The sequence below is a fragment of the Chrysoperla carnea genome, chromosome 5 (assembly GCF_905475395.1).
Source record: "Chrysoperla carnea chromosome 5, inChrCarn1.1, whole genome shotgun sequence".
In the NCBI taxonomy this organism is placed as follows: Eukaryota; Metazoa; Arthropoda; class Insecta; order Neuroptera; family Chrysopidae; genus Chrysoperla; species Chrysoperla carnea.
Window position 1 is genome coordinate 9383244 of NC_058341.1, and position 15706 is coordinate 9398949.

The 15706-nt window shown below is 30.8% G+C and overlaps 2 protein-coding genes across 2 annotated transcripts; both read left to right on the forward strand.

Moving 5' to 3' along the window:
• The first annotated feature begins 708 nt into the window (after positions 1–708).
• Positions 709–9668, forward strand: LOC123300483 (putative ATP-dependent RNA helicase TDRD12). Its single transcript, XM_044883066.1, has 13 exons — positions 709–1022; positions 1092–1587; positions 2295–3770; positions 4051–4354; positions 5496–5618; positions 6020–6320; positions 6394–6596; positions 6754–7004; positions 7474–7620; positions 7687–7883; positions 8071–8202; positions 8851–9614; positions 9659–9668. Exons 1-13 carry the CDS (start codon positions 855–857, stop codon positions 9666–9668), a joined length of 4572 nt encoding a protein of 1523 aa, XP_044739001.1. The 5' UTR covers positions 709–854.
• Positions 9669–9713: 45 nt separating this feature from the next.
• On the forward strand, positions 9714–13593 carry LOC123300485 (putative ATP-dependent RNA helicase TDRD12). The gene is made up of 8 exons (XM_044883067.1): positions 9714–9863; positions 10630–10971; positions 11046–11232; positions 11670–11816; positions 12024–12034; positions 12074–12274; positions 12474–12598; positions 13064–13593. The coding sequence occupies exons 1-8, from the start codon at positions 9745–9747 to the stop codon at positions 13294–13296; spliced, it is 1365 nt and encodes a 454-aa protein (XP_044739002.1). The 5' UTR covers positions 9714–9744; the 3' UTR covers positions 13297–13593.
• The last annotated feature ends 2113 nt before the right edge of the window (positions 13594–15706 follow it).

The window sequence follows — 15706 nt, forward strand, 5'->3', positions numbered from 1 at the left end:
GATATCCTAATTTTTATCCTTTACCTAGGCCTAGGCCTCACAGGCCTAAACCTAAATCCGCCATTGGTTGGAAAAAATCAATTCAGTTGAGGAACAAGGTTCGACTCTCTGTTTGACCGTTCTTAAGCATCCCGCTGTGGATAAACAAAACAAAAACCGGGAGGCCTTAGCCTAAATCTATATCGCTAGTTGGAAAAAATAAATTATTCAGTTCAGCTGAGGAACATTGGTTCTGCTCTGCTTCTGTTAGACCTTTTTAAGCAACCCGCTGTGGATAAACAAAATATTATGTAGGTATCTATATTTTAACGAGATAACTGATTGAAAACTCAGTTTTATACGGCTGAAATGAAACAGGTTTTGTCCTTCATATACATATAATCAAAGGTTTTTTGTACTGCCTAGACCGTGGTAAAATATGAAATTTTTAAAAAGTGCAATAACTCGAGAATTGGTACTTCTAGCTCTCAGTTTTGATCAAATTTATTGCAAATAGCTATAATCCTAAAGTAAATCAATGGGCATTTAAAGAAATGACAGTTCTCGGGCTCTAATTAGTCTATTATATATATATATATGTCTGTGGGTGCATCTCTTATTGGACAGTCTATATTATCTGAGTCTGTAGTTCATTTTTAGTTTGTATACAAAATAAATAAACTGTACATAATTAATAAGATCTTTTTACGTCCTCTTTAGTTAATTAAAAAATACACCTTTAATTAATTGTTATTTCATACAAATAATGATTTCATACAAATAATTATATTATTATATCGTGAAAACTGCAACATTGAGGTTAAGTTTATCACTCGTGGTTTAATATTTATGGCGGCAGTTATTTTAGATTAAAAATGACTTCGGAAAGTGAATTCGAACTTGTTGAAGTTACTCATTTCATAAATCCACATTTATTTTGGATTAATCGAATTGAGGATGCCGACACAGAATATAAAATATTCTATGATAAATTACAGACTTTTGCAGAGCAATCTGGAACATGTATACCTCACCTAAAAAAGGTAAACAAATTTTTGAGTTTACCACAAATCTGGAAAATGTAAACAATTTTGTTTGATTTATTATTATAGGTTTATGCATTTAAAGATCCCGTCAAGAATATTTGGGCCCGTGGTGTAATCGAATTAGACATTGACTTAAAAGTTGCCCAAAGTCTTGTGAATAACAAAATACGGGATACATCGTACAAAGTATGGCTGATCGATGAAGGAAGGCCAATTGACGTTTCCCATTTACCACATAGACTACCGCCAGAATTTCGAGAGAAAGAAACAAAATGCGAACGTTGTATTCTATTTGGTGTAATACCGGCAATTACTGATTTAAACATGTCTTTGGAGGTGTTTGAGAAACGTCGCATATGTGAGTGGCAAATTAGTGCCAAAAATATTGTTAAAGAATTACTATCGAGGAAAAATGCACAAGTTTTTTTTAAAACTCGAAAATATTTGGAAAATGTTGTTATTGGAGATTTACAAATTGTTTTAAAGAATAAATTATACAATATTGCTGAACATTTAGTGGAAAAAGGTTTTGCTTTTATGGATGAAAAAAATTTTTTAAAAGGTATCAAATTTTGATTAATTTTTTCCCATGATAAGGTCTGTTTTAGGTTAGGTTAGAGTGACTGTCCTGGGGTGGGACACACTTAGACCATAGGGTCCGTTGTGAGATCGTAAATGGGTTGGTCCATCCACGGCCACTATTCCATGAACCATTTGGAGCTGTTTAAGAACAGCAGGAGGGCTATGACGTCGACTGACTTTAGGTCGGAGAGGTCGTCAAAGAGAGGCTGGCTCAAGTAAGTCCATCTCCTCATGACAAGAGCTGGGCAGTGACAGAGAATATGAGACATTGTCTCCTCCTCGTCACCACTGTGACTACTCCTGCAGTAGTCGTGATACACTGCCAGGTCTAAGCGTTCAGCATGCTTGCCGCCCAGCCAGTGTCCTGTGATAGCCGCAACAACTTTGCGAACAGAGACCCTTGGAAGTGATATGAGAACTTCGGAACGCCTGCGATTGTACTCAGACCATATCTGTCTTGTAGTACCACAAGTACGTTCTTCCCTCTATCTAAGATTGGCCTTTTTCAGAATATCTTCTTTCAAGAGTAACTTGTAGTTCGCAAATGAAACTCCCTTTAAAAAGTTGTTAGACAGAACTTTGACAATAATCTCAAATTCCAGCCGTTCTGAAAAAACTATGCTTGGCTCCAGACCTAATATTAATATAATTTTTCTAGACGTTAAATTTAATTACTTCTGCTTTCAGTTCAAAGACATATTATATTAGAGCCATCATGTCGTGTGAAAACTCCAAGTGATACACAATCACGACCGCCTTCTGTTCAATCACGTTCGATTTCAAATCAATCACGACCACCTTCTGTTCAATCACAGCCTGTTTCAAGCCAGTCTAAAAATAAAAAAATTCCATCAAATCTATCAAGCAGATCAATTTCTGTACAATCAGAAACTATTCCAAAACGATTCACTGATAATAAAATAATCGACGATTTAAATGATATAAGTGATTTAGTTGATTCAGATCCCCCATTAAGGGCATTCACCAAACGACCTACTGTCGATTCATCGAAAAGTCAAAAAATGAATACAATTCCATCAAGCAGATCAATTTCTGTACAATCAGAAACTATCCCAAAACATCCAACGATAAAAAACGCAATAGCAGACGATTTAGACGATGTAAGTGATTTAGTTGATTCAGATCCCCCATTGAGGGCATTCACCAAACGTACTATTACTGAATCACACATGCGCCATCGAAAACCGATTACTTCAGATTCATCGAGTTCAGAAAATGAAATCAGCAAACTGCAGCATACTGTAACTACACACACAAAACCATCGCCGCAGATTAAAACATCACCAAACGATGGTTTAATATTAAATCGAACCGCTGGTCGAGGATCTCGACGATCATTAAAACTAAAACAACAAAATAATTCATTCAAAGATGAATCATTAGAAATTTCTGACTCACAAAATGAATCATTCGAATTTGAATCGGAATTAAACAGTGTTGGTCGGGGTACACGAAAACATTTAAAATCACCAGAAAATTTAAATGAAAGTAATTCATTAAGTGTTCGAAAAAAATTATTTAACGCGAAAGATAAATTGATCTCGAACACGTCGGGTAAAACTCCAGCCAAACAACTATTCACTGATGTTATATCCATAAATACCATCGATCATACATTAGCGATGAATCAAGATGCGGAATTTTACGATAATACCGATTCAGAAATCACAAGTGACGAAAAAAATTCTCTGATTGAAAAAAATGGTAAAATTTCAGAGGTGAAAACTTGTATTGCTGTTATAAAAAATATTGATGAAGAACAATCACCGAAAAAACAAATAGTAGAAGAAGATCTTTTAAGTGTTGGAAAAACTGAAGATGATGCTTTATTTTTGGAACGATTTAATCAAAAACAGGCTAAAAAACTTGAAAATGAAAGAAAATTACTCGAATTGATGGAAAAAAATAAAGAACCACATGAAGAGGAAACAAAAGAGAATATTTCTCCAAAACAAACTACAGTAAAACCAAGTGTTACAAAACTATTAAAAAAATTGAAAATTAAAAAATCATCTTCAACAGATACAACTAATCCAAAATCAAGTTCTACACCAATTCCTTCATCAAATTTGGATAGTTCATCTGCAAGTCGTTGTGAATCAACTACATCAAGCAACGACTTCACCGATAATGAAACTTTGTGTATGTAATTGTTTTTAATCATTTTTTTCTATTGACTTCGTCAAAGCAAAGGAGTAGGGGTGGGGTTTAAATCTTGTCATCTGAAAGTACGTATTCTGTCCCACTTTACGGACGTAAATCGACAAAGCACAGGTTCGCATGAATATGACTTAGATTCCCATACAAATCTACTGACGAAGAGTCGATTTCTGAGTTCCAGGAGTCGGCCTTATTCCTTCGACTAATTATGATAAGTCAGAGTATTATTTTTCTGATGTCGCAATGTGGTTTTTTTTTCTAGATAAGAAAAAACAGACGTCAACTGAAGTTAATTCAACTTTCAACTGGCCTAAAGTAGATAATGCTCCTGTCAGTAACCAAAAGCTTAATATAATGCCAGCAGGGGCGCTCGTAGAGTTACCTAATATGAAAAGGGAACCAAAAAATCAGTATACAAGACAAATGCCAAGGAAAACAAATAACCAAAATATGGAAGAGTCCGATGACGGTATTATTACAGTTGAGTCATTTTTAGAGAGACAAGTAAAAACATTTCAAACTGGTCGCAATCTTAAAGCAGCTACATCATCATTGTCACCTGTTTTGTAAGTCCTTTTTTAATTTTTTTTATTCAAAATGTATAATTTGATAATCTGACTTAAATTTGTGCTGTGAGAATAGAAATAATCTTTTATTAAGTTCGAATTTAATTATGAAGTTAGAAGAAATTAATAATAATAATCTGTAATGCGTAATAATTAAATAATAGTATACTGAGTTTGTATGAATAAACGATCAAAAGGATGGTAGAGTACGTCGAAACAAGCATTTCGGTATAAGGCACATGTGTGCGGAGACAATCGCCTTTCTGAGTTACCGGCATCCAAAATTATTTTTGATTTAAAATATTACTTTATCTTTTATCAGTAAAGAACTCGAGATGGCATGTTTCGGACAACTCTGCCACTTTCTTGACTATTAAACATTTGTTAATATACACACTGTATAAATATTATGTATAAAGTTCCTAGAATTTACAGGAATCGATTATAATTAGCAAAAAGTGGGAATCAATTCGAATTTCCCACACTTTTTTTTGTGCATAATGATGTATGCATACCGTTAAAGTTTTCTAGAATTATTAAGAATAATTAATTTAAAAAATTTTTAATAAAGCTTTAATTATTTTTATTGAAAAAAAAATATTTATTTTTTTTTTACAAAGTTTATAATAAAAAATGTATTTTTGAAAAAATTGAATAAAAAAAAATCGTTAATATAAATTTTTAGTTGAATTATTACACTGACCGGCACAGAAAGTGGGGCAAAAATAAATATAAAATCAAAAATATAAAGTATGTCAGTATATTTTAAAATAGAGCTCTTCGATTTTTATTCAAAAATGGTGACGACTGGAAACTATGAAGACCAGACGAAAGTTTATTTTTATTCTGCTTTCGATTTCCTTACAGAATTCATTCAAGCTTTCATATTTCCTTTCCGTAAAACAATGATTTCCGTTGAACAAGATTTTATTTCTGACACAATAAAAAAAACAATTTTTAGAAATAATCTGTAGATTAAATTTTTTTATCGTTACTTTATTTTCGAATCGATCTCATTCGTTATTTTCAATGAGATCTCATTTTCTCGACCGTTTCAGTGTATTTAGTCAAAGCTAATTTCGTGAAATAATGTAAATATAAAATATTTGTGACATAATGCAAACATAATTTTTTATTTTAGAAACGTCGGAGGATTTAACACTAGTCGATTTTTAATTCATTCGTTGAAAAAAATTACACCTATACAAAATGTCGGACAAGCCTATTTGCATTCAGATATTCGAAATGTGCTAACTTCTTTAAAGTAAGTTTTAAAATTTATTATCAATTAAAATATCATTAATTTAACATGGTGGCCATTACTTGAAAATCTGGAATACATGGAAATGTCTGGGAATTTCGTGAAAAAAGAGAAAAGTCTAAGAACTTTATCAATCAATCAATTGTTAAAATAACTCGATTTTCGTATATTTTAGATCAAAATTACCTTATATACATAGTTTCATACGGGAATAACATTTTTTCAGTTCATACGGTAATTTTGTCCCAAAAATCGAGTTCATTTAAAAGTTGAGATGTATAGTTTCAGAAATATCGCCCAAAATCCCGTATGAATGATGATTTCTTGGACCGATTTCAAGCAATTTCATAGAAAATATTTGTCTAATAGTAAAATAAATCGAATAAAAAAACGTTTGTTTTTAGTATAATAGAATTACACAATTTACAAACATATGTATGGCCAGCAATAAATCGTGGCGAAAATGTTGTGGCTATATGGCCAAAATATACACATAATAAGCCAGATGAAAATAGTTGCATGATGTTCTTACCATTAATGTGTAATACAATTATTGAAAACAATTATGATGATTTGGGAAATTTTGATGGTCCAATTGTATTGATATTATGTGCCCATAAAACCGCAGCACGTATTATTTATGAAAAAACATTATTGTTGCTGAATTTGATAATAAAACGAGAAAAATTCGAACATACACAAAAGGTAAAAATATAAAGAGTGACCCTAATCAGTCTGGCTGTGTACAATAGTATTCTAATAAGATGCTTTTTTCTAGAATAAAAATAAATCAAATGCAAGGATTCCAACCAAAAACAGAGCATATTTATTATTGGATAATATTGATATCATTCGAGGAGATATCGTTATTTCAACACCAAAATGTTTTATGAATCGTTTAAATCAAATGCGTGGATTTGCTACCGAATTCCGAAGATTGTGCCATTTGGTTATTGACGATGCAGACATAATAACTGATAGGTAATTTAAAAAAGACTTTCGATACATTGGATATCGACTACCCTCGAATAAACTAATTGAGTGCTCGTGAGTTCTTAGTTCGATCAAACGCTGCCAATGATTTAAAGTAAAAACATTATAAAATTAATACAGAAAAAAATATCTTAATTTTTAACAGATATTCCTCAGAATTGACCGAAATTTTATCGCAATGTCAAAATACCTTAGATCGGCGTCGTAACGCAATAAGAAATATTCAATTAATTTTAACCGGTGAAAAATGGACAAATGGTGTGGAAGAATTATGTAAAAAATCAAAAATTAAACCTGCAATTTGTATTGAAACGCAAATTGAAGCGGCGATTTATGCTAAAGTTAATATGAACTTGCAATTTATTAGAAAAGAAACAAAAATGGAAATTTTATATGGTAAGTAGTACAATATCAAAATTTACCTAACTTTTCACCCCCCCCCCTCTACTGAACCATATCTTTATACGGATGGATCAAGGACCGGAGATTTGTGGACCTAGAATAAAGGAATCGATTCCGTTTCCTTCCTAGATCTGTAACACGGAAGGTTACATTGGGTAATACATATCAGCAGTCTACCCAGATTACCCGGTACTCAGATCAATACTCAGACTGATCTGGGTACCGGATCACTCTGGTTTTAAAGTGGATGAAGCAGCGGAGTCGTTGGCATCATAAGGGTCGTCTCAAACGCTCCTTTCACCTAAACCTGCCATTGCCATAGCATGATGTTTCGTAATTTACCTAGAGATATTTCTCTAACTACTATCGGATATAACCACCATAATTGTAGGTCCCATCAAGCCGTTATAACGAATTTTGATGTTTATTGGGGAGAATTCTATTTGATTTTTTCTAATTTTAGAATTAATTAATCAAAAAATATCAACATTCAAGACACTTTTAATGTGTAATAAATACAGCGAAATTGAGGAAGTTGTTAATTTTTTGAATTCGAAAGGTATTGAAGCTTTGTCTTTTCAAAAACGTGTTACTGGTACTGAAATTAAACGTAAGTATACATAAAAATACCCTTTTATATTTTCAAAATAAATAATAAGAGAAAATTTCTCTTTAGATACATTTGATCAATGGAATACTGCACTACCTGGGGCCTATAAATTATTGGTTCTCACTGACGATGTACTAGCTGATATTTCTATCACGTCGGCTATGTGGTTAATTCATTATACATTGCCACGAACCTGGACACATTTTTCAAATCGATTTAATACGCTTAACGCAAATTATCCATCGTTTTATGCAACAACAAATGTAAGTAACTCTTTTGTACGATATTATTAGAGTTTAGATTAAATCGATTCAACCAATTTGTTCTTTTAGTTTTATTGGTTTCTCTCTGCCCAATAATTTATATGAGTTGAGTCCAGAACGAATTCTTTCCATATTTTGGGTTAAATATCGATCTAATATACCATGGATTTTAATTTTTTTTTTCCAGAGAGCTGTAGCTAGTCCAAAAGTTCACATTTTTATCGATGAAAGTCATATTGAAGTTGTTCCACGCATGATAAACTTTTTGGAACGATTGTCAAACAATGCTAATTTTACAAAATTACTTCCATTAAAAGAGGTGAGTTTTTATTAAAGTCTCTTAATAGTCCCGTAACTTTATTAATCAGAGCTTGTGTCCAATCCGGTAGTTAGTTTTTTTGCAGTCCAATGAATAATCTAAGAATAAGTTTGTGACCTCGAGCGTAAAACGCAACTTTGTCAAAAATCGAAAAAACTGCAAATTTCATGTTTTTTTTTCAGATTTTGGCGATTATAACCCTAAAGGACTAGGTTTTGGTAGTACCTTTTTATGTACTACCTATGTTTTTAAAGTAGACTAAATTTACTACAATATGAAACTAAAAAAGTCTCTGTAGATTCAATAGTTTCCGAGTTAAAGCATTTCAAATTTTATCATTTTTTCGAACTTTTTTGCAATATTCTGTCGTTTTGAATGAATTTTTACTTTGATTTTTCGTTAATCTGAAGAAAAAAAAACTGTTTAGAATCTAAATTAGCTATTAAAGAAATCCAAAGAACTATATCCAATCTGATGTCAGAACATGATGTCGCCATCAAACTCTGCAACTTTAATTTAATTTATTTTTTTGATTGGTTAGCTAGAAAACGAGATATTTAGATTTATATATCAAAATGGCCCACCCTGTATGTATGGTATGGTAAATATAGAATTTTTATTAATATTAATAATATTTTATTTTAATAGGCTGCAATTCTTGCTAAAGAAGAAAAAAAATTACAAACAAAAAACACCGAATTATGCTACTTATTGCTAAGTACCGGCGTTTGTCCTAACGAATATCGTTGCAATAAACGTCATTTATTATTTTCGAATATTGATTCACCAACATTCTCAAATATTAAAATCGGTTCATCGATTAAATTAAAATTAATCGAACAATACGATGCTGTACATTATTCAGCTCGATTAATTGATTCCGACAGTGAATATAAAATGCTATCGTTGGATTTGGCAAGCTATTATCGTGAAAATCCTGGAAAATTATCAACAATTGATATTAATAAAGTGTATGCATATAAAAAAACTGAAACATTGTATGAACGATGTAAGATTATTGAGAAAACTTCTCGAATTTCATCTACTTCGATAGAGTATTATAAAATATTACTAATTGATACCGGTGAAGTAAAAACTGTCACATTTAAAAGTTTATTCGATTTGCCTGAGTGTTTTACAAAAGATCAAAGTGAACAGTTATCGTTAGATGTATTTATCGCGAATGTAAAACCATCACACGATGAAATTATTTGGGATATCGAAAATAATACAAAATTGAAAAATAAATTATCAGATATCAACATTTATGATCCCGATATGTTTATCACATGTGACGTACAATTAGCAATTGGTAATCGTATTTGGATTGATAATGTACAAATTATTGAACAATTTCCGCATACTAAAACATGTTTAGAACGATTAAATTTAACATATGAATTAGAACGTGAGCATATTGTTGAGAAAAATCCAATGCATTTGAAAAATTTAATAGAACTTTGTAAACGAGCGAAAATTGATTTAAAATATCAAGAGCGTGATCAATTAAATGAAAAAACGTATAAAACAATTAATAAGAAAATGGAATTTAAAATACAAAATGCATATTTGGAAGTTGGTAATGATTTTGAACAAGTGTTTTTCTTATCAACTGATGTTGGTACGAAATTCTATTTAGGACGTTATGAGTTTAATAAAACGTAAGTATAATATTTTCACTGATTTCCAATTTGACATCTGTTTCTTTTTGTAAACTTTAGTTTTCATACAATTTGAATTCTCTGAAAAATCGAATAAATAAACCTATTTTCCTCATAACATAGGTCTGGAAAATAATTTTTTTGTCAGCTGCATGAGATATTTTTACTAAATTATATGTTTTAGAATGCGCTGATTTCAGAAATGATGGCCATTTTTTTCTATCACGTAAGGTTTTTTTGCAAATTCAATAACAAAAAATTGGTAAAAGCACTCGTTTATTAAAAATTATACAGTAGCCTGCAAGCATAGTCACATCCCATCTTCCTTGGTAACGTCTCTCGATATCGCGGACATCCTGGTGAAACCGCTCCCCCTGTTTTTCGCTGTAAGCTCCCAGGTTTTCAGGAAAAAAGTCTATGTAGGAGTGCAAAAAATGGACCTTTAGGCTTATCTTGCAGCCTTGAGCTTCGTATGCTGCTAGTTGAACAATGGTTTTGTATTCAGGATCCTTATTATTTCATCATTGAACGATACACAAGCTTATTTTTTGTTCTCATTCATACTTTCCACAAACAGGGTGCCGGTTAAAAGCCTTCTGATGTCGGGGCCAGTGAAAACTTTCTCTTTCAACATTTGTTTTGGTGGATACAACCAAAATTGTGTTCTTCTACCTTTTAAAAAAAATAACTTTATTTTAAGCTAGAAAACGCAAAAATTTAAAAATGAAAAGCTTTTCAATCTACTAATATTTTTCCCTTTTTCCAGATTAACTCAACTTTTAAATGATATCCTACAAAAAGCAACAGATGCTTTATATCCAAAAGAATTCGATATTGTGGAAAATAATTATTGTTTAGCATGGATGTCAGAAGAGGAATTGTATTATCGTGCTCAAATTCGTCAAATATTACCCGATCAACAAATCAAATGTTTTTTAATTGATGAAGGCTATGAAGAAACATTTGATAAAAATAATTTACGATCAATACGACACTGGATGCTCACAAAATTACCGGCACAAAGTATTCCATGTCGTTTATTTGGCGTACAATATAATTCATCAATATTAGAACGATTTGAAGATATGTACGAAACTTTATGGGCCAAGTAAGAACACATTCATTTTTATATTAAAAAAATAATTATACCAGCGCCATTTTTAATAAATTTAAATTTTCTAGGTGTATACAACGAGATCCTGATGGAACTCATGCCGTATTATTAATACAAAATTGTAATAAGAATACGGATAATCTGGTAATAAATAACATCGCGCTTGAAGAAACTGATTCGAAACCGATTACTTCTGAAGTCTTTCAAGACGATGATTTTATATTTCAAGAAATTGATGGAAGTAATAGTGATGAGGTAAATTTTTGCACCTTGATGGGCGACATTTTTTACAAAAAATTAAATTTTAGCTAAATTTCTTAGAACTTTTAAGGCTTCGGCTTCGGTCGAAGGTTGTGGAGATAGCTGATTAATCAGCTTCGGCCAAAAATCGACTTTCGGTCGGACACTCAGTTAGTTTTTGAAAATATCTGTCCGTTTTTTTTTCTTTTCTAGAATTAAAAACATAACTCCCTCCCCTATGCTCTTTATGTAAATTATCCGATCTTTATCTTTATCTTTATAAGTTTATCTCGAGTTAGAGACATTCAATCGACTTCAAATTTTATTGTAAATTATATTATTATATCCTTAATAAGTATTAAAAAATTTTAGAATTTTCTAACACTATCGAATCCATATCGAGACAACAGCCTTAATTACTAGAATACTAAATATGCGTTTATTTTTTTTAGGAAATTACCGATTATCTTGACACAGCAAATTCAAACACATCAAATAATATTTTAGATTTAGTAAACATAGACAAAGAAACAGACATATCCGATGATGAAGGCGTTTATATTTATGATCCAAAGGAATTTTATCAAGGATTACTTCGTGTAAGTAAAAGATCTTGTATTTTCCTACGGGGGTACTTTATGAAACTAGTAGTCTCTAGTAATTAAATATAAAAATTCTAATTTTTTATTTGTGGAGAGTATATGTATATACTCCACCCTTACATGGTAGTAGTGGGGATGTTATCAAAAATTGCCAAAATTACACTTAATTAATGAATGCCCCCTGATAAATTCAATGTGTTACAGTTCGAAGGGCCGTCAATAAATGAATATAAAAATCAATTGAAAAATAAAAGTGATAAAAAAGAGGATAAAAATCAATCGGTGACAGAATATTATAATAAAATTATTGATCCACAAACTGAAGAAATAGTTTCTTCGGGATTGTTACCAACTGTTTTGTGGCATCAAACTGAAAATATAATTGTATTAAAAATACAATTGGCTGATATTAAAAATTATGACTTATTGATTACCAAAGATTCATTGTTATTCAGGTAAATTAAAACAAGAAGAAATTATTCCAAACTACCCGCTATGAATTCTTAGTTTAAAAAAAACTAGGTCATTGCAAGATAGAACTTATAATATTTTTCTGAATATATTCGACCTTTTTTTTTTTAAATATCCTATACGTCGGGTAGTTTGGGTTTAATTTTTATACATAGTGCCAGTTTTTAATCTAATGTTTTTCAGAACTGATTTTCATGGAAAGTTTTATGAGTTAAATTTATCTTTGTACGAAGATATTGATGAAACAAATTATTTTGACGAAGCCAAAGGCTTGGAAATTGTTATTAAATTAACAAAATTAAGTAAAGGTAAGGTCACGTGGGCTTTCTGTGAGTCGTTTGTCCTTAACAGAATCCTATAATTTCAATTAATCAAAATAGCTTCTCTCTCCCGAAGACGTCTTGCCTTCGGGTGACGGATTGTTCCCATGGAGGGCACAGAGCACCCTTTGTTCTAGGTACTAGGGATCCACTTGCGATACCTCTCTTATATTTTATTATTATTATAGTTGAATCTTTTGACAAAACATTGTCAGTTAAACAGACGTTCCTATAACATTTTGTCTTTACTTACTTTTCAAGAAAGGTACAGGAGCCCTACAGATCTAGAGAGCCTAGTAGTTAAAGAAAAGGTAGAGATCCTAGTACCTAGGGTCTAGACTAAATTATATTTCTAGTACCTAGATCTATACATTCCTATAGAGATAATTAACGAATTATTTGAACTTTACCTGAACTGATTTTGTTAATAAAACCAATTTTTTATTTTTACAGGTAGTAAATGGCCTCGTTTATTGAAAAGTAAACAACGTTTCCGTAACATTAAACTGAATGTTGACTTGGCGTTGTCTGATGACGAAGAAGATGGTGAAAAATTTGTACCATTCTTAAGAGAATTCTCACAATTAGAGGATGATGAAACTGACGAAGATGAATATCGTTACGAGATCGGATCTGATGAGGATGATAGCAGTGATTGGTATAGTGATCAAGATTGTGATTCCTAGACATTCAAAATTTCTTAACATTCCAAAAAATAATTATAGATTAAGCCATATTTTTTATTGGAATTTTCTAAATTTTGATCTGGTCTTATTCCAAACTTCAAGGACTGATTTTTACATGACATATTTTCTTTTTAAGTTGATACATTTGTTTTTTTTTTTTTTTCATGTGGTCCAAAAGTTTTAACTTTGTTATGCAAATATTGGTTAAAAATATTTGGGAGGACCTCTCATTAACTCCCATTTGTTCCTGAATTAAGTTTATTTAGTTTTTTTTTTGTTAATAGTTACCATTAGGTGATGCACATAAAGAAAAATTTATTAATTTTTATTGAGAGATGTTAAGATTTTAAAATGAAACTGAAGTATATTAAATTAAGTTCCATGTTTGTTACGTTTAAAAATTGAGCCAGCCTCTCTTTGACGACCTCTCCGACCTATAATCCGTCGACGTCAAAGCACTCCTGCTGTTCTTGAACAGCTACAAATGGTTCATGAAGTAGTGGCCAGGGATGGGCCAACCCTTTTTCGGTATCACAACGGACTCCGTGGTCTAAGTGTGCCCCACTCCAGGACAGCAACTTTAAACTAACCTAACGTTTAAAAATATTGATGATAGAAACAACAAGTGAAAATAAATAATTGACTGAGTTTGTTTGATATACAGTGGAACCTGGATTACTGGGCTCTTTAGAAACCTAGGATTTTACGTGGATGAAATCCGAATGTTTGTAAACAAATATGTCGCGCAGTTTACTATCCTACTTTTATACAAGTTATTGATCTTCAATTCCTAAAATTAGAGGTAAACATCGATAAAATCGAAAAAATGAAATTTTAGTTATAATGGTTTCATTATTTCCAATTATAGAGGTCAAAAGTTTCGGGATCTATCAATGGTAAAGATATCTCACACATCCAGGGGCAACTTAACCATGTTCCACTGTAGTATTAATTAAAAAAATTATAATTGTTATTTATTATTTTTAAAATTTTTATAAAAAAATTATATTGTTCAATGTTAATTTTTCAAAAAATTATTATTTTCAAATTCGAATAAACTATATTTTTTACAAATGACATACTGTACAAAATAACATTCATTCATATTTATTTTTAGTGAAATATGTACAAATATAAATAAAATATCTTTTTTATCAATTTTTCTGGTTTAGTCATTCAATACCTGTTACCAATTCTTATAAAATTTTATTTTTTTAACCAAATAAAAGTGTAAATTATGAAAAAATATCATATAGGCAAAGCACGTTACAAGTGATTTTTAGGTTTTTGAAGTAAAAATTTTAAAATTTGGTATTAGGAGAATATGTTAAACAGGTGATATATAGACGAAGCAGATTTTACATGTCTATGGATATTAAAGTATAAAAAAAAAATAATAATAGGAGGTGTGTCTGTAATATAAAATTATAAATGAGTAAGATATATAGGATATTGTATTGAACCAAAAGAGACAAAGTATATTAGTAATATCAGTGCTGACAATCCAACGGCATAAGAACCAAACAATACCAACCTGACATAATTAAATTTATTTTTTTCATATTCTCCTGTTACCAATTCTTATAAAATTTTATGTGAGATAAAGTAGATTGTGATAAAATATCATATAGGCAAAGCACGTTACAAGTGATTTTTAGGTTTTTGAAGTAAAAATTTTAAAATTTGGTATTAGGAGAATATGTTAAACAGGTGATATATAGACAAAGCAGATTTTACATGTCTATGGATATTAAAGTATAAAAAAAAAATAATAGGAGGTGTGTCTTTAATATAAAATTATAAATGAGTACGATATATAGGTATTGTATTGAAACCAAAAGAGACAAAGTATATTAGTAATATCAGTGCTGACAATCCAACGGCATAAGAACCAAACAATACCAACCTAACATAATTAAATTTTTTTTCATATTCTCCTGTTACAAATTCTTATAAAATTTTATATTTTACATGCTTAAAAAATTTTCAATTCTCTATTTTTGCTCTAAATTTTCAATGATTTAAGCGTGACGCAAAGAAATGGGAAGCTGGCAAAGTTGCGTTACCCGTAGTATAATAATTGAAGCCCGATCAAGATGTTTCCAGATTATTGAAATATTTTAACATGTAAATTAACCTACTATATCTTAATCTGACGCACTCGAGTTAATTTATTGTTGATTGCCCCACGCGCGTCACCCCATATTTAGGGCTAATATTTGGAGGAAGTACTAAGGAAGGTCCAAGAAACCTCTTATATGTTAATCTGACGCGCTCGAGTTACTTTACAGATCTCCTCTTGGGCTCCCCTGTTCTAATTTTTTAAAGGAATAAAGAACCCTGCCTGATTAAAAACACAATAATTTAATTATTATATATTTATTTTTGTACAAAATTTTACAAAGCAATT